Source organism: Mastomys coucha, unplaced genomic scaffold, assembly GCF_008632895.1.
Source record: "Mastomys coucha isolate ucsf_1 unplaced genomic scaffold, UCSF_Mcou_1 pScaffold15, whole genome shotgun sequence".
NCBI lineage: Eukaryota > Metazoa > Chordata > Mammalia > Rodentia > Muridae > Mastomys > Mastomys coucha.
The window spans coordinates 57,086,789-57,111,710 of record NW_022196897.1 but is presented as its reverse complement, the minus strand read 5'-3'; the positions used below and the strand labels follow the sequence as shown (position 1 = coordinate 57,111,710).

Below are 24,922 nucleotides of genomic sequence, written 5' to 3'. Positions count from 1 at the left end.
TCGTTTCCCTGCTCTGCCTTCCTCTCCCTGACTCCTCTGAGTCATGATCCCTCACTGAACTTGTAGCTAGGCTGACACCAAGGAAGTCCCAGTGACACGTGTGTCTCTGGTCCCCAGGGTACTGGAATCACAGGCGTGCATAGTCATGTGTAGCTTTTTATATGAGTGCTGGCACCTGAACTTCACTCTTGTATAGCAAGCCCTCTTACCCATTTAACCAGCTCTCCAGCTCTATGGTTCTAATAAGGAATAAAGTCCTCTCTAAGGGTTGAGGGTATAAATGCGGAGGGCACTCCAACATGCCCAGCTCTCCCTGTCCCTGACTCTTCCCTGATCTGTTCCAGGTGCTGTTGCCTATTTTTGCCTTGTACGTTCTTTAGCTTTGAACACACAGAATAGAAGGTGTTAAATGTTCTTTAAAGGACAGATTATTACACTAAGTTCACAAGAATCTAAGTGCATGCATTAATGAATCTTTCACTAAAAAACTTAAAAAGCTGATGTGTGTAGCCTGTTTTACTTTTCCATTCATTGCTACCTTTACCACGTCCAGTAGGCACCTGCCAAGGCCCAGTGAAATCTCTCAGGTTGGAGGCACATTTGCTGCTTGTGAATGCTGTCATTTCTCATGCCCACCTGGCTGTGGCTCCAGAGTAAGCAATCCTGAGAAGCTTTTCAGTCTCCACCTCCAACCTCTCTGCCTATTCCACTCTTGGTGGAGCTGCAGGCCCCCATTTCTATTCTATACTGAATACGAAGATCAAGAACACATGGCTCTGCAGATGTTTTTCCTGGTTCACATGCAGATGAGCTGAGGGTCTGTGCCTCACCTGCAGAGGAAACCATCCAGAAGTCTGATCAAGGGAGAAGCAAAAGGTCAGTAGGCACCATGACCTGGTTAATGTCCACGGTCAATTTAATTAGATTAGCCTAGAGCATTAAGGAGGAACCTCTCTAATGGGTGTGTGCTGGGGGAACTCTTCCAAAGAGGATTGGCTGAGGGGAGACTTGCCCTGAATGTGGGAGGCACCATCCCATGGGTTCCAGACCAGATAAGCAAAGGGATAAAAGGAAAAGGCCTACTGAGTGCAAGCATCCCCCTCTCTGCTCCATCGCATCTCTGCTGTGATGGACTGCATCTTCAGACAGAAAGCCAGGGGAAACCCTTCCTCCTTAAGAGCTTGTCACAGCGATGAGCAGAGTGGCTGCCTTGTGAACTTTCAGATCTTCTAACTGGAGAGTCTGCCAGTTCTGCCGTTATTTGTTAGCTGGGGGACAGGTTATGAGTCTCCAGGTATCTGAATCTCAACGATTGCTAATCTATGAAACTGTATCAGTGTCTTCTTTCCTTACCAAAATAAATGACTAAAAGCCCTGGCAGCAAAATATTTCCAATTTCTTCCTTTTTCTGATCAAGACTATTTTCATGATGAAAAGTGATGCACATTCCTCTGGTACTCTCTCATATGCATGTACCAAGGGAGAAGATGATGCAGGTGAGGGTAATCTTCACATCTAGCTAAAATTAGCATCCTGGTGTATGTCTTTTCAGATACTTTCCTATGCATTTAATATGTATTTTAAAAACTAGTGGCCCGTGACTGTTATTTTCAATGACATATCAGCATTTTAGGCTTCCTTTTATGATTCTGAGCATATATTTATACATTATAACTATATAATAGCATCATATTTATGGTTGTATAATGTTTCATTGAATGATTAGCATAAGCAACTATATAATATATTTTAAATACTCAAATTGTGCTGTACAGCTTTGCATTGAGTGATTAACACAAATGAATTGAGTAATCATATATTTTTAAATATTTAAATTGTGTGCATCTCTCACATTATGAATAAGGGACCATTAAATACTCAATGGACAGGGTTCCAAGTTTCAGTTCAGTTAGTTCTCTGGGATAAATATTTGGTGTGAAGTTGTTGGACCTAAGAGTGAAAAAAAAATCCTTTTTTTGATTCTAAGGGTTTAAATTACATCATCAGTTCCTCCCCTAAAAAAAATCTAGCCATAGATGTATGAAAGTTCCTTTTTCCTACTGTCTCTCCAACACTAGATGTTATCAGTCTTTTTAATCTTCACATACTTTTGTCAGAAATGGGTTCCTTGATATTTTTCTTACATTTATAAAGAGGAAACGTTGTCATGAGCTTTAATATACGACATCATTGGACTACAAAGGGCAGACTAGAAGACGGAGGAACTTAACAGGTGCATTTGGACAACGGGGACCCAGTGGGATAGTGCCTCACAGCTTGGTTTTTGGTTTTGTTTTTCTCATTTGTTTTGGATACTCAGCACTTTTTATAAAAACATTGAAACACACATCTCACATCCCTCTCAAGTCAGTATTGCTGCCAAGGAGTTGGTGATGCAGACCCTACTCAATCATGTGGCTTTGCGATTGCTCTAAAGTAGACTTAGGTTTCTGTTTTAGAACACGGCTCAAGGACTAATTTATCTGAAGGGCTCCAGGAGCTAATAAATGTTTCATATGCCACTGCTTTAAGTCAGTACCAGTTAGGTTTGTGGACTTGTGCTAATTTCCCAAACCCTAGCAGGTTTTCAAGGATGGTCACATTTGTTCACCCCATTGCTTTTCTCCAACTGGGAGCCTACCGTGTTAATTTGTCAGCTCTTGGGTTCTCTTTTCTTTTCTTTCCTCCCTCCCTGGTTTGCACTACTTTATTGCAGACAGCTGTCGCTATAAAAGTCTAAGGTGGGAGCAGAGAGGTTTTCTTCCTTCTGATGAAAATGGTGCCTTATTGGACATGCGGTACCCCACCGACAGCCGCTCGGAAAGCCTTCTTGGACCATGAGCTTATCAGCCTTCAACGGAGAAAAGGACTGGAATGGGAGTAGGGACAAGGGGCTCTGCGACATCAAAGTTTAGGCAGCACTGTCTGCCGATCACAGTTTGGTAAAACAGCAGAGCAAGTCTTCACAGGGTCCTGGAGTTCAGGGGAAGGCCCGGGTGATGTCACCGGACAACGTAGCAGTGCAGCAGCAGCAGCAGAAGCAGCTTCCTTGGTGCCTGGAGAGAACCGAGGGATTGGTTGCCTCATTCATCCTCACACTCCAGCTGATGATGATTCAGGTCTCCCATTTCACAGTCCAGGGGGAGGGAACTGTGCTACCAGAGTTAACAGTACAGGTCAGAACCAGATGGAAACCAGATCTGGCTGCCACAGAGCCTGCCTGTACTCTGTCCCCAGGACTGTTTTGTTAAGGGACTAGTGTCCGACCGTTACATTGGAGATCTTAATGAATGTCAAAAGGCAATGGGGAGGTCTCGAGGCCGCTTCTTTTGTCACCTCGGCTTTTCCTTTGAGTAGTTTTGTCTTCCAACGGACTGGACTTCACGCGGTTGTTTTGTCCGGTCTTGAACTCCTAGGCACAGGAAACATCCCTGACTCTGCCCCTTGAGTAGCTGGGACTACAGCCACAGGTCTCCTCACCCAGCATGGCCATGGTAGGGTCTTGAAATGGCTTATGGGTTGACCTATGTGGAGCCATAGTCTTAGCACCTTAAAAACTGATTTAGCACCACGCATGGTGGCACATGTTTTTTTTCATCCCAGCACTTAGAAGGCAGAGGCAAGCAGATCTCTGTTGAGTCTGAGGCTAGCCTGGTCTACCTAGTGAGTTCCAGACTAGTCAGTGCTATACAGAAAGATTCTGTCTAAAAGTCAACCAAACCAACCACCAAACAAACAAAAAACCCCAATAAACAAAACAAAACAAAACAAAAAACTGATGGCAATAGATAGATATTATACTGAAGATGATATTATACAGCAAGAATGATGGAAAGGATTATGAACTGAAGAGAACCAGGCTGGCGAGTTAGGGAGAAGGCTGGGAACTGACTTGGGCTTTCATTGAAACTTTCTGTATTGGCTGAGTTTCAAATTTCGACAAGAGGTGCAGGAACATCTGAGCATCACAGCACACCTATGGCTTTGTCTTTGTCTTTCACAGAGTTGTAGACAAAACACTGACATACAAACGCAGGGACCTTCTTTGAACCCTGGAGAAATCTGACACCCCTTTATCTGAAGTATCTGTTTCTCAAAAGGAAGGATGTTCTCCTCTTACCAGAGTGCAGTAACTAAAATCAGAAAATGAAGATTAGGAGCAAGACTCTGACTCACTCCACAGCGTTCTGATTTTGCAAAAGATGCCAAATTGTGTAGCAGAAGAATCCCGGACGGGGGGTCACATTCTCTTATGTTCCCTTCCAGCTGGGAGAGCTCCTCAGCCTTCCTCTCTGTTTCGTTTTGTAGCCTACTGGCCAGTTATTTTCCAACAGACTCCTCTGTTGGGGTCTGTCTGCTGTTTCCTCAGGATTAAATCCAGGTCATGCTCATTTGGCAGAAAATCCACAGACAAGATGCTGTTCTGAGGGGCGCATGAGGCCTGGTGGTTCCATCACTGGTCATTTGGTCTCAGTGGCTTCTGCAAGGTTCCTCTGTGTCCTTCTACAACTTTCTTATGGGGATTTATTCTGACATTATGAAACTAGCCTGTTATTCCCTAGTCTCTCACCTTCTGTTTTAGGTGCCCATTCATGATGCTAGCCTAGAGCAGCGATTGTTTCCATACTTGAAAAATGTCGATTTTCAGTCACCAAACCTACATTTATTATTTCACATTTTAATTGCAGAGAGGAATTTCCTGCCATTCTCTATCCCGTTTCCCCCTTTCTAATACTGAGAATTTCTGAATGCTTTTTACTCGATGGGTTCTATTCTTTTTTTTTTCATCATTCTTTACCTTGATGTTCAAACGGTCTTCAATTTAGCATTGGCTTAATATTGAAGAACCTGAAGTACCAACACCAAAGTATACTATCAAGACTTTCATGCAGGGAGATTTATATTGCCAGGGTAACACTAACTACTCCTGTTATTCTTAGGCATGAGTGGTTTCATGTGTATGTATGTATATATGTACATGTGTGTATATATATGTATGTATATATATGTGGGTGTATATTTATGTATGCATATATATGTATATGTTTGTATATGTATATGTGTATATATACAAACATACATACACATACACATATGCATGCACACAGACACACATGTGTGCACACACAGATACACACAGATACACACACACACAGTGTGTGTTATCTCATTTACTTTTCATGACTTGGGGAGGAAGCCTTCGTGCCAATTGCTCTTCCATGCAAGTATGAGGAAACTGAGGCCCTGAGCAAATGAGTGGGTTTAGGAAGTTTATACTGTCAGAACGTTGTGGGAGTGGCCTCTGGGATTCCTTTGCCTGCAGTAACCCCAACAAGTGTGTGTGAAAACCCCAGAAAAGAGCAAGACTTTGCAAGCAGAAGTGCACTCTCCCTGCCGGCAGGCAGCTCACCCACAGAGCCATCTGACCTTTCTGTGTGTTTACAGACACAGCATCTGGAAGCTGTCTCCAAGTCAGTATGACTCCACGGACTTCTCTATCCCTCATGGGAGCCATCACACCTTGTCTGGAACCCAGCGAGGGAAGCACAGAGAAGGAACCGGTCTGTGTCACTGTCAAAAGCCACAGATCTAGAAAGGCTTAACTTGGTCATGTCACTCTGGGATGCGCACTTGGCCCCTCTTGATGCACAAAAGCCTTATGGGGCTTTCTCAGAAGTGATAGAGCAGCTGCCCCAGAGCCCTCCAGTTCTTCAGATCCCAGATGAAGATCCATCCCTGGGAGGTCCCTGCATCCTCCCTGTGTGTAGCCGCTAGATCCTCCCAAAATATCACCTCCACCATCACCACATTTAATATAAACCTCAGATTCTGCAAGCAGGAGCTTAGAGAAAAGAGGATGCTTTCCAATGGTGAAAATAACACCAACTACCCTGCCTTCAAGAGAAAGTGCGGTTGGATCTGACAAGAGCAGCCTCACCTTCCCAGAAGGAATAAACTAAAAATAAAAGGCAACAAGGTGCTTCCTGCCTGTCTGTAAATCCAGTAGGCAAAGAAGAGACCTCAACCTGGCATGGATTAGTGGCCGCCAGCTTGGCTCCCTCCATCGGAGAGCAGCCATGTGGTTCTCAGAGCCAACAGCTGCCAGGCAGAAGCCCTCAGATTAACCCATAGGTGGTGTTGAACCACTTCCCATTAAGATATTTGCAAAGCAAACAAAAGTGATAGCCCCTCTCTGAGGCCTGGGAGGCAGCCAGGAGGCTGGCTGTGCTTGTTGACACAAAGGGCTCTCTGGGGAGGGGCGGGCAGGAAGGCTACTCTTGCCCACATCTAAACCGTGTTGATCTTGGCCACTAGACTTCTTCTGTCGGGGGCTGTTTATTATCTAATTTCCCAATCACAACACTCACAAAAATCTCTGTTTCTCCAAAGTTCTCCACCTCTCTCTTCCCCACGGCAAGCATTCAGATGAAAAGAATGCACCCAGGCCACTCTGTTGGTTCTGATGAAGGAGACAAGTCTGAGCAGTCACCAAGATGCTGAGAAGCTGCCATCCACTGCCTTCAACAACTTGCACGGCCAACACTTGCTTGGGACAATACAGGTGCAAACTATCTTGACAGATCTGTGTTCTCACAGGTTAAGGGTCAGCTGCTGGGAGTCACAAAATGAGCTTGGAACTAAACGCTGATAGTTATTTCCTTCTAACTCAAAGAAGAAAATGAAATACAGTTAGGAAATGTGGGACACATAGACTCAGAGATCATTTTTATATGAAGGGAAAATATTATTTCTTGGAACAGCTCATACTTGGGTATCTTTCCTCAAGTTCTTCAAAATGGACCTGATGTGTTTTGGCAGAGCTCCATCCCCAGGCTGCATATGGTGAGAGTCTCAAGGCAGACAAAAGAGCCAAGCGCTGGACTGCCAGACTTGTGGACCCTCATGGGCCGCAGAGGAGGAGCTGAGAAGCAGCCAGAACCAACCACATTTTGTTATCATTCTGATTGCCTTTTAGTTTAGGACTGTAACTTTAGAGATGTAGGTGTTAATTAATTGTATGAGGAAAGAGGAAGGATGGAAGTGTGGAGAGTGGGGGAGAGAGAGAGCGCATGCTCACACACGCACTTGAGAGACAGATTTCTTGAGAAATAGTGGAGGCTTGTCCTCACAGTGGAGTCTGGTCCTCACAGTGGAGTCTGGTCCTCACAGTGGAGTCTGGTCCTCACAGTGGAGTCTGGTCCTCACAGTGGAGTCTTGTCCTCACAGTGGACGCTTGTCCTCACAGTGGAGTCTTGTCCTCACAGTGGACGCTTGTCCTCACAGTGGAGTCTGGTCCTCACAGTGGAGTCTGGTCCTTACAGTGGAGTCTGGTCCTCACGGTGGAGTCTGGTCCTCACAGTGGAGTCGTCTGGTCCTCACAGTAGAGTCTGGTCCTCACAGTGGAGTCTGGTCCTCACAGTAGAGTCTGGTCCTCACAGTGGAGTCTGGTCCTCACAGTGGAGTCTGGTCCTCACAGTGGAGTCGTCTGGTCCTTACAGTGGAGTCTGGTCCTCACAGTGGAGTCTGGTCCTCACAGTAGAGTCTGGTCCTTACAGTGGAGTCTTGTCCTTACAGTGGAGTCTGGTCCTCACAGTGGAGTCTGGTCCTCACAGTGGAGTCTGGTCCTCACAGTAGAGTCTGGTCCTCACAGTGGAGTCTTGTCCTCACAGTGGAGGCTTGTCCTTACAGTAGAGTCTTGTCCTCACAGTGGAGTCTTGTCCTTACAGTGGAGTCTGGTCCTCACAGTGGAGGAGTCTTGTCCTCACAGTGGAGTCTGGTCCTTACAGTGGAGTCTGGTCCTTACAGTGGAGTCTTGTCCTCACAGTGGAGGAGTCTTGTCCTTACAGTGGAGTCTGGTCCTCACAGTGGAGGAGTCTTGTCCTTACAGTGAAGTCTGGTCCCTACAGTGGAGTCTTGTCCTCACAGTGGAGCCTTGTCCTTACAGTGGAGTCTTGTCCTTACAGTGGAGTCTTGTCATACAAAAGGAAAGCAGCTTTGGATGCTTTTTATCCAAATAGAATTTAATGTGACTTAATTGAAATGTAACTTTTCTCCAGAGACAGAGAATCCAACTTTGCAGAGCAACTTTGCCGATAGAAAGCACTTTAGGGCAAATTAACCTAACCACAAGAGCTCCCATCCATCAGACTCCACATAGAAGGCCTGGGTGGGATGGGATTGGGACTTCAGCATATATAACATGGATTGGGACATTGAAAACCAGTTCTTAGAAAGCAGTCCATCTTCTCTGAGGTACTACATACAAAGCCTTGACTTTACAAGCAGGAAGGTGTGGGGATCAGATCAGAAAGATCCTGTCAAACATACACTCCAACTCCCTCTCTGCCGAAGTTCCTGTGTCCTAATCTCTAGAGACTGACTTGAACTTGAGAAATGAATCACAGACAGCTGCCTGCTAATAACTGAAATGCTAAAACAATCCCCCCCCCTTATCTAAATATGGGCTTGTTTCTTAGGTTGGATGGTGGGTCTCTGGGAAGTAGCATGATTTTAATGGCACCTCCTATGTCAACAGTACTGATGACTTTTGGAGAACACTAGCTCTTCGCTATATGAAAAGCTAATTAGCTGAAGTCAAACCTTAGAGAACCAGGAGGTATGAAAACATAGTCATTCATCAATTACTCAATGCCTGTTATCGACAAAAGAGCTGAAGTTCTAGGTTCCGTGAGTGAAGCAGAAATGCCAGTGTCAGCTCTGGTGTTTACTGTCTCTCCTGGAATAGAGTGATAGCAGCTAATACTTTAACCTTTGGCATGCTGGGTAGTCCTCTAAATGTCTGTCAGGATTATTAGCACATCAGCCATATTAGGTAGGTGAAATGATTAAAAAGCATACTTGTCTAAGGTCATGAGCACAGCTGCTCAAAGACCTGGACAGAGACAGTCTAGATCCTGAGTCGATAGCCAGGAATTGCCTGTCCCCCTCCCCCTAACTGGCTGAGGCCCCATTGTAACCCTCCTGCTTGAGGGCTGATTCTTCAGACCCTGCCTGCTAATTGCCACGCCTCTCTCCAAGTTCCAATTCCGACAGAAGTCCCACCTCCAGAGACTAAAGGAGCTGCTGATTGGGCCAATATGCTGACGAACTTGGGGGAGAGGTTTTGCCTTACCTATACTACCTGTTGGCTTGTAACAAAAATTAAAATAAAATAAAACATAAAAGATGGCTGAGTGATCACACTTCCGTGTTGGCTAGTTTTTAAGAACCTTCCACGTGGATTAAGGTAATAATATGACTCCATATTCTAGAAAACCCATTCTTATCATTACTGCTGGACGGCAACACCCCAGGACTCAGAGGACAGCATTCCCATATGGATGCCAGCCTGGCTAAGCAAGGATGAGCAGACCAGAAGGCAGGGAAATAAGGAAGACAGCACTGAATCTGCTCCAACGCATGACCACTGGAGGATGCTGCTGTTGCTCGGTTAGGAGGTCTCCCAAATCCAGGCCCCCATCTGTCTTTGCCATAATAGTTCTATTTCTTCACCCCACTCCCACTCATTCTTGGCCTTCTTCTGATGGACCCTTCGCTGCCCCTAGAGAGGTTCCTACACATCATCCTGTCTGGAGCACTCTTCTGCTTGTGTCTGCTTTGAGGAGGGGTCACAAGTTTGAGACTTTGAAGGACAGGGAAACATCAACAGGTAAAGAACGTCCAGGCAGGGTAATCCTCTCCAGAAGAATTAGCATGAAGAGACACACAGAAATTGGAAAGTAAAAGACATGTTGAAAAGCTCCCAATGGTTCCAAAGGGCCCCCGGTCCCTGGAATCTAGTACTATAAAGAGATTGCTGACATTCTCAACATACGCAAATCTTCTAAAAGGGTCCTTTGCAGAAGAATCGTTGATGATTTAGGGTTTGTTGAAATAGTTCAGATAAATATTTATGTACAGTCATAAGCAAATCCACAAGGAAAAATATAATGCAAAACAGATTTCTCCTTGAAGCTCTTCCAGCTGCTGATAAGGTTCCTAGCCTCAAAGGTTTTGGAAATAAATGTGACCAATTAACAGTGTAAACATCTCGAGAGTCTAAGAAGACCCTAACGACAAGGCTCTGAAGGCTATGCGTGGACATGTATGCTAGCCGTGTCCTAGCCCTAATGACAGGGGTGGGCCAGGGCCTGAAGTCAACCTGGGATTTACCCTTGAAATCAGAACCAGAAACACAAAGGAAGTTTGGTGTTCAGGTTAAAGTAGAGAGTAAACATCTGTAATAGATCCTAAAGTTTTGGGAATCTCAATGTTTAGCTTTAGACTGTAATTCTAGAGCTGTAGATCCAGAGGGGTCTTGTCCTTCCTGCATCAGCTTTAAATGCTAATATTACTCCCATGACTGCTAATACTTCTGTCACCATAACCAACAGCCCTCATCGCTGTGTCTAGCAACGCCCTTGTCCCTTCATGGCGGTTTTCTCTAGCCATCTCAGCTGCCTTCCCTTCTGTAATCTAGGATTCTAAGAAGTTCAGAGAACGGAAGGAATGTGGCAACTGCATTAAAGCCTCTAAGTGGCTGAACTAAGATCTGAATCCGGGGCTGCTCCCAAAACTCATGGGGAGATGGCTCAGCGGTTAAGAACACTAAGTGTTCTTCCAGAGGTCCTGAGTTCAATTCCCAACAACCACGTGGTGGCTCACAACCATCTGTAAAGGGATCCGACACCCTCTTCTGGTGTGTATGAAGACACTCATACACATAAAATAAGTAATTTAAAATAATAAGGTACATGTAGTCAGTGTCTACCACATCATAGGAAACTACTATTTCTTCCTCCTTTCTCCCCCATGCTATCATTTTTCCTCTTCTCTAATAGGTGAGTATACCAGCTAGGCTACTGTGTTGGGAAATGTGCTGGAGGATTTTTTTCTCTTCAGTATTCCCACAATGGACTCCCACACTGAGTATTTGTTGAGTGATTAGGCAATCTGTACTTCACGGGCTACATGAAAATCTGGCTCACAGTTGGCCCTCATGACTGCAAGGCTGCTTCTGTCTCGTTAATCCTGAGGTTAGTCCACTTGGCTCCTAGCCCTGGAGCTACAAGGGTGACACCCAGAAGAAACATGCACCCATCTTCCCCTCTTGTGAGGTGTCAGCTCTCCTCTAGCTGCCTGAATCACGAAGGTTCCAGCCACAATGAAAGTGTCCACTCTGAAGCAGTTTCTCTGGCATGTGTTACAGCTGTCATGCAGAACTGGCTGCATCCTCTCTCCACATCTGAGCCCTTGCCTTCTTCCTAGGGGTCCCTCTTACTTAACTGGCTGGCTGTGGTGGGAAATGGCACATAAAAAGCCTCAGAGTTTTGCCATAGACAGGTCAGATTAAATCGAGAGATACTTCCCAGCATTATGACAAGAGGGTCCCCATCATTCCAGCAAGACTCACACCCCAGAGATACTCTTTATTTTCTCAACCACCGTATACCATCACTAGTTCACACAGAAAATGGAGCCGAGATGCCAAACTGCACATACTAACTCCCTCTCTCAGGTAAGCCGGCCTTCTTTCCTACTGAACTGCCCCCACCTCATCACACAGGGTGGGAACACCTTTCCCACAGAACTGAAGACTAGGAACTGGGTGCTGGAGTATGCTCTGTCAATCCAAGAGTGACAGTTTTATGCTGATCATGATATATTCCCTCGCTGGTTGTGATTCAAGATTTAAGCCATGACAAGAGACAATGTGGATAGAACAGAAAAAGCCCTGGAGGAATCTTTTGGCATCTGGAGCAGCTGGAGACAGTAGAATTTACCAGCTGAAAGTATGGATGCTGAGAGCCTGTGTTCAAATTCTGTTATAAGTAACACTGCCCATAATTTATAATCTCTAAATGTTGGAAATGCTAAAATGTACTGTTGTTCCTCTATTGCTTGAGCAGGTTACTGTCTGCAAACCAGTTAGCCAGGAAAACATTAACGATAAATAAGTATTAGCTATTGTTGCTACTGGAGACAGAGGTTCTAGACTCAGACCCCAGACCTGCCCCTTAGCTCTGCACAACACTGTACAATCCTTACCAGCTGATGGAGCCAAAAGGAAATCTGATAAAGCTAATCTAGAAATTTATTTTTCTTTCTCTTCATTAATTAACCACTTCTGATTAATTCTTGTAGTTCCGGGGATCAAACTCAGACTTGATATGTACTAGCCTAGCACACTTACACATCTGCAACACTGGCCAGCCTTTGAGAGCCTGATCCTAGCTGTCACCAGGGCTCAGCGTCCTCATCTGTAATGGGGCAATATGGAAGAGAATGACCCAGTGCTGAGCATTGGATGGGGCTGGAGAGATGGCCTCACACTTTCCTGCCGTCCTCACCTCTGCACCGGTTCTCATTGTGTATGGCTCTTCCTACAAACTCCTCCTGCCTCTTTCTGTCTTACCTTGCACATTGGCTTGGTTTGCAGACAGAAAACGTCAGTTTGTTTTATTAGCTTTAATTTTTAAATTCTATTTAGCTTCATTCTATTTCGTTCTTTCCTTCTTCATTGCGTCCTCCTGCCTTTAGCTGTTTCCTCTTCCTGGTAACCTATGTAATGTAGCCTGGGAGCTTCCGCTGAGGGAGGAATGTTAGAAGTCTGTCCTGAAGAACAGGCCTGAGTGATCCTGAGGGAGGAATGTTAGAAGTCTGTCCTGAAGAACAGGCCTGAGTGATCCTGAGGGAGGAATGTTAGAAGTCTGTCCTGAAGAACAGGCCTGAGTGATCCTGAGGTCTCTAGGGCTGTGTTTCACAGCTGTGCTGGCCTGGTCTGAGTCCATTTAGCCAGTCACAGTCCCTTCAGAGCTGATTAGTGTGGCTGTCCACTGAGACAGTACGCTTCAGCGATGGCCAGGCCCTGCTGCAGTCTGAGTTACATTTGACAATGTGTGGGTAGCAGGAAGTTTCATTCATTTTTGCTTTTGCCTGCGGCTAGGATTTTTCGACTTTGGGGTTATTGACTGTTGTTGTTGTGGACAATCCTTTGAGAAGATGGGCTAGTTTTAGGAGGCTACATAGCAATGTTGGTGACTCTGACCCACTTATGTTCCAGTAGAGGCATGCCCTCTAAACTGTGACAACCCAAAGTGCCTTTGGTCATTGCCAACTGTCCCATAATGTTGGTATTGTGTTGCCCCAGATTGAAAAAGACTATTTTAACTCAAAGGGACCAATTAAAGGTTTTACTACCATGAGAACTCAAGAAGATTGGCAGTTGGAATGGTAGCTCAGTGGTTAAGAGCACTGGCTGCTCTTCCTAGAGGACCTGGGTTCAATTCCCAGCACCCTCATGGCAGCTGACAACCTGGCATGTGACTCCTTTTCTCGGCAAGTAGTGCCCTCGGATGGCCTCCATGGGCACTGCAAGCACATGGTGCACAGATACATGCCTATGAAACACCAACACGTGTAAAAATAAATGCATATAATTAAATAGTTTCTTTTTTTTTTTTTAAATCAAGATCATGTATAGGTTGTCCTTATGAAATGAAGACTTCTGTTTACAGAATGGTGACTTCTAACATGGGAGATCCGGAGGAAAATATGTTTGGGCTCCATTCTTTCCAATTTACAGTATTAACATACTGGTAGAAAAACTTTGTGGTCCACAAAAGAACTCATGTGGTAAGACTTACCTGGATGGGGATGTAGCTCAGTTGGAAGAGTGCCTGTCTAACATGCATGAAACTCTGGGTTTTACCCCTGCACTGTATAAGCCACACGTGGTGGTGCATACTTATAATCCTACAACTTTGGAGATAAACTCAAAAGCATCAGAAGTTCAAGGTCATCCTTGACTCCATCCTGAATTTGAGTTTAGTCTGGGCTACATGAGACACTATTAGAAAGAAAAGAATGGAGAAAGGGAGGGGGAGAGAAGGAGGGAGGAAGGGAGAGAGAGGGGCAGGAAGAAGGACAAAAGAGGTGGGGGAGCCCTAACTTACCAGTCTGCGTCGGCTTCAGCAGGGCAGTTCCTTGAAGTCTCTTCATGCCCACTGCTGGATTCCACTCCTGAATCTGGACAGGGTTTCTGATCAGGAGTGGTTTGGAGAACTGAAAGAAAACCACCACAGAGTAGTCAGAGGTCAAAGGGCAAGGCCAGAAGCGACAGGGCTTCTGTTGCTTTCCTGTGCTCTGCAGCTCCTTTATCCTGGTCCCGATGCCGCTCCAGGCCATCTGCAGACTTCTAGGGTATGCCATTAAAACAAGCGTGTTCTGGGACTCTAGGTCACATTCAATGTTAGGTCCCAGCCCACAGATAAGATAAAATAGCTCACAGGAGCACAAGCTACTCTCTGGTATTAGATTTATACAGTGGGTAGAGATCCCAGGCCCCAGCAGGAGCACCACTTGATAGCTGAAGGAGCACTGTGCTCGACTTCGCTGAACGACTCCTAGTTCTGGCTGTCAGAATATGGGCACTATGAGCTGTAAAGACGCAATCTTTCCAGAGGTGGCCGTTTTCCACATTGGAAGGCAGTTACCTGAGGAGTTTCTTAACAGAGGGAACCACAAATACAGTCCTTCCGGCAGCCATGACTCATGGCTCTCTTTTCCACTAAACCTCACTATGGCTTTACGATTTTCAATACAGCATAGTTCCCAGAGCGTGAGTCCCTAGCCAGCAGAACAGCAAGCACCACGAGGGCACTGTGAGGAATGTGTGGGCCAGTGAGCTGTTTCCATCGGGCCCTCCTTGTTGAGGTATAATGCACTGTTTCCAGACAATGAGTCTTAATGCTGGAGTTGCCTTAGAACCACACAGACATTTTAAACAGGCCTGATCCCTATGTAGCCAGGGCTACATAGTGAGACCCAGTCTCAAAAAAAAGCAAACCAAAAAGGAAAACCATTATGATGTCAAGACACACAACATGACAGAAATAGAAAAAAAAAAGTACAAATTCAATTACTTTCCTCGTTTCTGTTGGGGGTTGGGGGGGACCAACTCCTCCCGCTTTAGATTGCTAGCTTCCACCCTTCAAAATGAATCTCTCTGTGTAGAACAAATATAATTCCTTGAGTTATTTGCTGTGGATAGAACCATCTGTTGTTGTTATTATTGCTATTACACAAATGCCGAAAGGATAATGAGAGAAAATTTAATGGAACATTATTACATTTTTATTATGACACAAAAAGCACTATAACCAGTGAAAATGAAATTTAAAACAAAAGAAAGAAGAGAGAGAGCAGCAATGAAGAGCTACCGCTGGGAGCCCTCCCTTCAGAAGCCCACTCACTGATCATTCACTGACTCCCTGCCTGGTCACCTGCTCTCTCTTGGTTGACAAATTCCTCCAGTTGGGTTACCTGACATCTCCCCTTCTTCAAACTCACTTGTCATGCTGGGGTGAGGGACATAAATGCAGAAATTGGCATGAAAAGGAAAGGAGAGCTTGCACCAGGGCACAGATATATGCCTTTTCCTCATTCTGAGGGGAAATTGCCCGAACCTAACCAGGCTGAGGATGTAGCTCGGGGCTTGGAGTACTTGCCTGGCAAGCATGAAGCCCTGGGGTTGAGCTTCAGCATGGAGGCCTGTGACCTTAATCCCAGCACTCGGGAAGGAGAAACAGGAGGGAGGGCCAGAAGTTCAACATTATTTTCAGCTACATAGTAGAGTTCTTACTTAGCCTGGAATACATGAGATCCTGTCTCACAATCTCACACACGCACAAAGACACACAGACATATACACACACAAAGGCACACACACACAAAGACACACACACACACAAAGACACACACGAAGACACACAGACATACACATACACAAAGACACACACACAAAGGCATACACACACAAAGGCATACACACACAAAGACACACATGAAGACACACAGACATACACACACACAAAGGCACACACACACAAAGGCACACACACACAAAGACACACACGAAGACACACAGACATACACACACACAAAGACACACACACAAGACACACAGACATACAGACACACACACAAAGACACACACACAAAGACACACACACACACACACACACACACACACACACACCATGATAGGAAAGAAAAGAAGGGAGGAATGAATGGAGGGAGGAGGGAAAAATCTCCATAATGAACTTTGGCCTTGTTCTTGGACCCAATTCAGGAGCTAAGTAGTTAACTAAGAGCTAACTAAACTTTCTGTGTGGAGAGCTGAAGTCACAGGCTACCATTTGTACCTACTTGAAAATATTAATTTTAAAAAGGAACAATAACAGTTTAATACCAATCCCCAAAGGCAAAAATCAAAAAGAAAGGCAGTAAGAATGGCGAGAGCCGTGACCATAACCAGGAATAGCAGCAGAGGCTTCCCCGGGAGCTCAGCATGTGCCTGGCTACTCTGCCTTACTTTCCAATAGAAATTCACAGAATCTCTCCTCATGTAATTCAAGGGAAGACTCATTCCATGCTTCTCATTCATTTACACTTCAGTCATCAAAATATTGATTCTAAGAGTTATTTGAAGTATAAAAACCAAACCGAAAACTTAGAAAATATTCCTAATAAAGTTTAGATGAAGTGGGCCCCTTCATCCCCAGCTTTGCCTATGGAACAGGGAGAGGGATCGGTCCATCTAAGGAGATGAGGAAGTCAAGATGATCAATCCCTCGAGTTCAAAGCAGAGCCTCAAGCTGTAAAGTATTTAAGGGCACCCCGGTGCAAGCTGGGATCACCCGGAAACTCTCTGGCAAATGGATCCTCAAAGGAGGAGAGGGGAGACATGGGAAAACGAAGCAGAGAACAAGAGAGAAACAAGGTCACCCATTTCAAGTGAGTGGGTCATGTCCAAAACATATACCAGGGACACATGGGAAATAAAGCAATGGACCTGAACAACAGAAATGATCACTAAGTGCTGAGCTTGGGACAGTGCAAACAGCGTGGCGGAGGCTTCAGCAGGCGTGGGTCCCCTGAGTGTTTCTGGCTTAATGACCTAAAACAGTCCTGAATCAGACTGAGCTCTGTGAGCTGTGCACTGTTCCCAGGAAGTCTGAGCTCAGGGTCTACTGGATCATCTTGAAATGAAACGGGAAGGCATTTGACTGTCGAGGGCTTAAAGGAGTATACTTGCGACAGCCAGTTTTAATTGTCAACCTGATCCAATCTGGAGACACTTAAGAAGAATGTCTGGAAGGGATTGCCTAGATCCAATTGTCCTGCTGAGATCCTCTTAATTGTCCTAAGTGCAGTGAGCAGAGCCAGCCTGAGCTTGGGCACTACTCTACTCCTCGGTTTTCAGCCCTGGACTGCCTAGGGTAGCTGCAGAAGCTCACTGAGCTTTGCAGGCATGCATTCTATCTCTGCCAGTGGGTGTGATGTGGTCAGCTGTGTCAAGCTCTTGCCAGTGTGACTTCCCAGAGGTGACGGACTGTAACCTGGAATTGTGACCTAGATAAACCTTCTCTCCCTTGGGTTGCTCTTTGGCAGGGCATTTTTTTTTCACAGCCACAGAAACAAAGCTAGTACAGTGCTGCACACTTGAAAGGCTTCAGGGCCAGGAGACATGGCTGGGTAAAGGGTTATACAGAAAAGTTGTTGAGTGGTGACCAGAGGGTGCATTCCTCTTAAAGACAAAACCAAGCACACATGTGCAAAGGCACAAAAAGAGAAGCATGGACCACTGTGCGCTAGCAAGCATATAAAGCGCACACATATGCACGCACACACACACATGCACGCACACAGATACACATGCACATACACAGACACACATGCACATACACAGACACACATGCACATACACAGACACACATGCATGCACACACACAGATACACACATACTTATGCATACACACATGCATACACAGATACATATGCACATAAATACACACTTGTATACACATACACACACATATACACACTAACTCATGCACACACACACACAGATGGGGGCAGGCAGGATTTTCCATCATAGGTTCCAGTAAAAGCCACTTTGTGACACCTTGGTTTTGAACTCGAATCCTCCAGAAGTGTGAGAGAATATATTTGTGTTGCCTTAGGCCACCAGGTTTGTGATAATCTGCTCTGGCTGCCACAGAAAACTAATACCCAGGCTAGGAGTGTAACTTATTCTCTCTCAGCTTCTAAAAGGGGGTTGGTGACAGGTGGCAAGAGTTGAAATTACTAGAAGAAAGAGAAGAAAAAGACCAGGCACACAGAACTATCTTGTTTTGTTAGGGACAGGTGATGGGAGCTAGAGATTAGGAAGAAAAGATAAGGATAAAAACAAGGACATTTTAACTTAAAAACATAAACATATGGATTTTTATGTCCCTGACTCTGTTCTACTACCTTTATAAGAATTAACTTATGCCAGGTGGTGGTGGCACATGCCTTTTAGTATATGTGTTGCTGAAGCGAGCACGTGGTGCACGCCTTTAATCCCAGCACTTGGGAGGCAGAGACAGGCAGATTTCTGAGTTTGAGGCCAGCCTGGTCTACAGAGTGAGTTCCAGGACAGCCAGGGCTACACAGAGAAACTCTGTCTCGAAAAACCAAAAAAAAAAAAAAAAAAAAGAATTAACTCATTATTCCCATGTTACAGTTGATAAATTTGAGGTGAAAGGACATTAAATTACTTGTCTAGAAGCCAGGGAAATGACTCTGTGAGTAAAGGCACCTGTCCCCATGCCTGACATCTTAGGATCCGATCCACATGACTCCGACAAGTTGTCCTCTGACCTCCACATGAGCTGTGGTTTGACCTGGCTGCACATGTATAAGGAAAGGCATGTAATTTTAAAATTACTTGTCTAACATCATTAGCAGATCCAGGGTTGGAAGTTCAAATCATTTTGTCCTAAATCTGAATTCTTTAACCCCCTCCTTATTAAACACTTAAGAATAATAAATAGGGGCTGGAGAGATGGGTCAGTGATTAAGAGCACTGACTGTTCTTCTAGAGGTCCTGAGTTCAATTCCCAGCAACTACATGGTGGTTTACAATTCATCTGTAATGGGATTTGATGCCCTTTTCTGGTGTGGTTGAAGACAGCTACAGTGCATATAGATACATGAATACATAAAATAAACAATAAATCTTTAAGAAAGAATCATAAGCCAGGCAGTGGTGGCACACACCTTTAATCCCAGCACTTGGGAGGCAGAGGCAGGCGGATTTCTGAGTTCGAGGCCAGCCTGGTCTACAGGATGAGTTCCAGGATAGCCAGGGCTACACAGAGAAACCCTGTCTCAAAACAAAACAAAACAAAACAAAACAAAACAAAAACAAAAAACAAAAAAGAAAGAATAATAAATAATCTCACTCATCTCTCTCCCTTATAAACTGAAGCAAAAATCCAGGCCTGTCTGTTAGCATTCTGTATAAACTCCACCCCCACAGATACCTGGCAGCAGCCAGGTATGCTCCTCCCCATGGTTACCTGGCAACGGCCAGGTAGGCCTGGCCCTATAAAAAGGGCTGCTTGCCCCATCCTCTCTCTCTTACTCCTGCTTCTCTCCCTTGCCTCTTGCCCCCTTTGATCCCTCTCTATCCCCATCCCCTTTCCTCCTGGCCCCTACTTCTTCTACTCTCTCCTTCTCTCTGCCTTTCTCTGCCTCTGCTACCCTCTTAACTCCCCTCCCCATGGCCTAAATAAACTCTATTCTATCCTATACTGGTGTGTGTCTGGTCCCTCAGGGGGAAGGGGGTGCCAGACTATATTCTTATGGCTCTTTCTCTTTTTATGATCACAACACTACCCACGTTCTTTCATGCTCCCAGGGTTTAATGGTCACAAGTTGGTTGCTGAGGACAGAGTCTAGCCTGGTATTTGATGACCCACCCAGTGGAGAACCCATCACTGTCTCAGTAGGCACGAATGTAATTCTACTAGGCTTTCTTGGTGGGGGGATCTAGGCTAGGTAAGCTCTCCTGTTCTCCTAAGGGCTTGGGCAAAAGTTCTCACTGCCCCAGTAGAGAAGGCACACGCGTAAGTCGGGCCATCCCTCCTGAAGGTGCATTGGCAGATCGCACCAGGAGCCAGAGTGCTTTCTTCCTGGAGTGACAGCTGGTCAGCAGCCACCTTGTGGGAAAAGCCACCCTTTGTCCTACAGGCAAACACCACCAAAAGCAACCCAAGAAAGTCTGATCCTTACCTTCAAGAGCGCTCTCTCTCTCTCTCTCTCTCTCTCTCTCTCTCTCTGTAGTCATTTCAGTCCTAGGAAAGCATTCCCTACTTTGATTCTTCAGCACTTAATGCTGTCCATTATCCCAGTTAAACTTTAGACTCAAAAAAACATCCTACCTGGCAACTGCTTTACCAGCACTGGAGGCTTAAGGCAGGGCTCTGTCTTACTCTAGGCCCCTTCTGTGCAGAGGGACAACCACTTCATTCTCTTCCTTCTTTCATTCTTGCTTGACTTGCAGCTGGATTTATTTCTCATAATTTATTCCCTGTCTGCTTCCAAAAGGGAGGTTAGTTGCTTCCTGAAGTGTGGCCTTCCTGTGACAGTGCCTGATGGCCAGCTCTATACCCCTCTTAAACCTAGGACAGGGTGTCAGTTGGTACCCATTTGATAAGAAAAAGCACTTTTTTTTTTGTGGTGCTAACAATCAAACCCAGAGCCTTGCACATGCTAAGCACATGCTCCACTACTGAGCTATGGCCCAGAGCTCCCCACAGGTTTCTTCATGTTGAGACACCTTCCAGAATGTTCTATCCAGAAAAGTGTTGAGAAAATGGAGAAAAGACCAGCAGACTGGAATTCCTGGATACAGAAAGTTTTTCCAGCATCCACTGATGACAACCTTGTGATGGTTTGTATATGTTCTGCCTGTAGAATGGCACTATTAGAAGTTGTGGCCCTGTTGGAGTAGGTGTGTCACTGTAGGTATGGTCTTTAAGACCCTCATCCTAGCTGCCTGGAAGCCAGTATTCTGCTAGGAGCCTTCAGACGAAGATGTAGAACTCTCAGCTCCTCCTGCACCATGCCTGCCTGCCCTGTTCCTGCCCTGATGATAATGGACTGAACTTCTGAACTTGTAAGCTGCCCCAATTAAATGTTGTTCTTTATAAGAGTTGCCTTGGTCATGGTGTCTGTTCACCAGCAGTAAAACTCTAAGACAACCTGGAGTAGGATTTGTTACAGGGTCCCATGACGAGAATTAAGGAAAGTAAGACCCGCGAAACAGGCTTATATAAACTGCAGACACTGCTATTCGAAAGCACAGGATGCCAAGAACCTAATACAATTCTGTGCTAATCAAACAGCTCCCACCTCTTGGGAAGAGTACTTTTCTTCAGTGTTGAACATGGACCCTAGGTCCTCACACATACTAGGCCAGCAGTGGATCCCTGAGAATCTCCCTCCATTTAGGATCTTTCTGGCTCAAATAGTTCTGGTTTTCTACAAAGTAAAGTTATGTAATTGCTATAACTTAAAAAAAAAAAAAGAAGTGTGGGATGCTCGCTTTATTCATGATCACCATGGAAACAACCTAAATGTCCATTGGCTGGGGAGCTGACACAGAAGTCCATAGGGGTCCTGCTTGGTACTGGAAAAGGAGGAGCTCTTGAGGGACAGAGCGACTCTGGTGAGCTTCAAAAGCCATCCTGCCAAGAGAAGTTGTTGCATCCTAAAGTCTGCATGTGGTGTGACTCCACACGTATTGAAAGAATTTCTCAAAAGAGCAAAACTACAGAGACAGAAAACCCATCAGTGAGCAGGAAAATGGACCCAAGGGCCAGGGAGGAGGAGCTTTCTGGAAATACAGTGTCCCAGCTGTGGAGGAGCTGTGCTGCTTGCGTGTGTTAGCTCAATCTTATCAAACTTAATTTGACTGTATTCAGCTAAATCATAATAAAACTATCAAGAGGTTGTTAGAAATAAAGGGGGAGGTGCTCTTTTTCCTCGGGCGGGACCTATTCCTCAAACCTAACCTTCCTTTAGCTGGCCAGCAGGGAGGAGCATGTGGGGTGAGGGGGTGGAGGGATGTGGAGGGGAAGGCAGCTGCTGACAGAGCTTGTTTGCATCACTGAACATAGCTGGTTTTGACACTAAGCACTTGGCTCAAGGTCTGTGAAATTAACTCTGGTCCCTTGTACATCCCAACCATCACAACTGTATCGACAAGAAATGGCTACCAGCTGTCACCCTTGCCTCTGCCTCTGCTCTTGGCCAGATTTAGACTTCACGGCCACAGCAAATCAAACAAGGACCCGGCTATGGCTCATCGAGCTGAGGTTTGAACTCCTGGCCAAATGGCTGTCACTCAGCTGTTGTGCTGCCAATCACCCGTCGCTGTGGGTTAAACGTGATAGGTACACAGAGGTCTTCCAACCCTTCAGACATCTGAAAGGCAACTTGCTTTCCACACCAGCCTTAACCAATCTGGGTGATATTTTAACTCTCGGCCTCTAGAATTTCTGACTTTGAGGAAAGCCAGAAAGAACGACTTACTAGCTTCCAGAACATGTTGTGAAAAGGCCCTTAAGCCAGTGAGGTGTGGAAATGGTGTCAGGAGCCTCAGTAGCTCTCAGAACCATGAGGCTCGAAAGCAAAGATGAAAATAAAAGTACTTGAAATTGGTCACGGGGCTGCCATATGCTCCTTTTTCTCTGTTGGGTGACCCAGACATAAGTTAAAAATCAAGAACGCTCTCCATCATAAAGATGTCACTGTCCCTGGATTTGTGGGTTGACAGGTGCTATTTTTTCCTCTGAAAGTAAGGAAGGGTTTATGAAGTTCCAACAGTAGTATGCTCACCTTAGAAGAAACACTCTCTCAGACTTTCCTTCCCTTCAGGAAGTTAGAGATTGGGGGGGAGGGCAGGGGTTCAGGTGGGAAACACTCACTGCCTTCCAACTGACCAGGCAGGGAAAGCTTATGCTGCATCATCTTTACAGCAGTCCTGAGAATTGGGCCTTGCTGAGACAGATTTCATAGTGGATGAAACCAAGACTCTCAGTCTTAACAGCTTTCTCCAGGGAGAAAATTCTCCAGACATGTCAGCTTGTATAAGCCTAAAGCTGGGGAAGGGGCATGCCTTTCTCAGAGACACCTTGGATCCACAGGGTGGGCCTTCTCGCCTATGCACACCGCTCCCTGCTTCTGGAGGTCCTGGGGCTACTGGCTCAAGGCCTTGGGAGCTTCCCCAAAGGAAATCACCGATGCCCACTCTCCTATCCAATTTTCCTATCCAATATGTAAAGCTGACAGAGTCAGCCCAGCTCTTTGTATGCGGAGAGTGGGAGACACTTAGGTACCATCAAAGCAGATAGAGCAGCCCAGCCCCCACCCCCAACCCCACCCCCACCCCAATCTGAGAAAATGGGAGATGGCACCATCTACAAGGCTCATGTCAAGCCCAGGTGCACCTAGTAATTTTTTCCTCCAGGTGTTTCTCGGAGAACATAGGTGAGAACACTCTGGAGGGGAGGAGGCAGCTGCTTCCTGCCCTCTGGCCAAGGGCTTGTCTGTTCTCATATCTGTGCTTCCCCTGACTCCAGCGTTTGTGTGAAATGGCCAGGAGGGCTTCTAAGAAATGGGATAGAAGGCAAGACAAAGCAGGATAGAAGGCAAGACAAAGCGAAATAGAGGCGAGACAATGAACGGGGGCACAGAAGGGAGGGACAGACAGAAGGGAGGGACAGGGGCTTTGCTTGCTGCTGTCTCCCTTAACAGTGTATCTCGCTTGTGTTCTCTCTCTTGTTTGGTGTGTGAGCAAGAGCCTCCTCGCAAATGGAAAAGACGATGTGCTCAGTCTTTTGATCCTGCAAGAATCAGGAGTAGTTCTGCTGGGTATCCTTGGTTATGATAAGGATTTACAACTTTAATTGTATACATTGTATACAGTACTGGATTTACATAAGGGCACATGTATACATAGTACAAAAAAAAATGACCTTTTGTTTTAGGTTTTCTAGACCGCCTTCCTAATGAGTGTTGATATAATGTGGCAGTTCTATCCTGTTCACATTGCATCCCTTGCATCCCTCCAGGGGAGCATGGTCTAGACTCCTGCATTAGAGCCAGAGAATTTGAGACCCGGTGAATCCTAATGTTATCATGACAGCCCCTGCAAAAAAGTAAGTGCTTACCAAGCAGGAGACAATAAATGGACGGGTAATAGGAATATCCTAATTTAAATTAAGGTTCCCTGCACCTAACAATATCTATGGAGCTCTAATGGAAAGAAATGGCTGCAATGATCTAGGGTTGCCACCCCACCACGGAAGCTAAAGGAAACTGCTTTTTAGTGGGAGGGGAAGGGAAGTGTGCTGCCACTGAATACATGCCAAGCCCTTTAACATTTTGTTTCACATTTTATTTATTTTTATTTTATGTGCAATTAATGCTTGCCTAGGTGTATGCCTGTGCACCTCATGCACGCAGTGCTCAGAGAAGCCAGAAGAAGTTGCTGGATCCCCTGGGACTGGAGTTATAGAGCATTGACAGTTGTGATGGAGGTGCTGGGAACTGAACCTGGGTCCTCTGTGTTAGCTTGCAGGTGATTCAGCTAGGCTCCTCCCAGGGACCTAGAAACAGCTTATTGTCATTACCTGACACTTCAGCTCTCTCTTCCTCTCTCTGTTCCCACATGTTCCTGGCTGGCCTTCCTTTTCTCTTTTCTACCCTTTCTGTCCTTCTCTGTCCCTCGCTTCTCTGCCTTCTTAGCTCTGCTCCTGTCTGTCTGCCTCTACCCCTTCTCCAGGTTCTCATTCCCCTCCCTTCCCCCAAATAAACTTTTATAGCAGGTCTATTGCATTTCTGTTGTGATTTCTCAGGGGGGATAGCTTAGTATGAGCCAACAAGGTACCCACACACCCCTCCACCATGCAGGCCACTGCATTATATTTCATAACACTCTGGAAGAGCAGCTAGTGTTCTTAACCACTGAGCTCTCTCTCCCTCTTTCTCTCTCTCTCTCTCTCTCTCTCTCTCTCTCTCTCTC

At 45.7% G+C, this 24,922-nt stretch overlaps 1 protein-coding gene across 1 annotated transcript in view; it reads right to left on the bottom strand.

The window, feature by feature from the left end:
- Positions 1 to 24,922, bottom strand: part of Myo3b (myosin IIIB) — a 403,285-nt gene that overhangs the window by 93,688 nt on the left and 284,675 nt on the right. Inside the window, exon 32 of the mRNA XM_031370554.1 lies at positions 13,956 to 14,064. Coding sequence (XP_031226414.1) covers positions 13,956 to 14,064 — 109 coding nt within the window. The remainder of the gene's footprint in view (positions 1 to 13,955; positions 14,065 to 24,922) is intronic.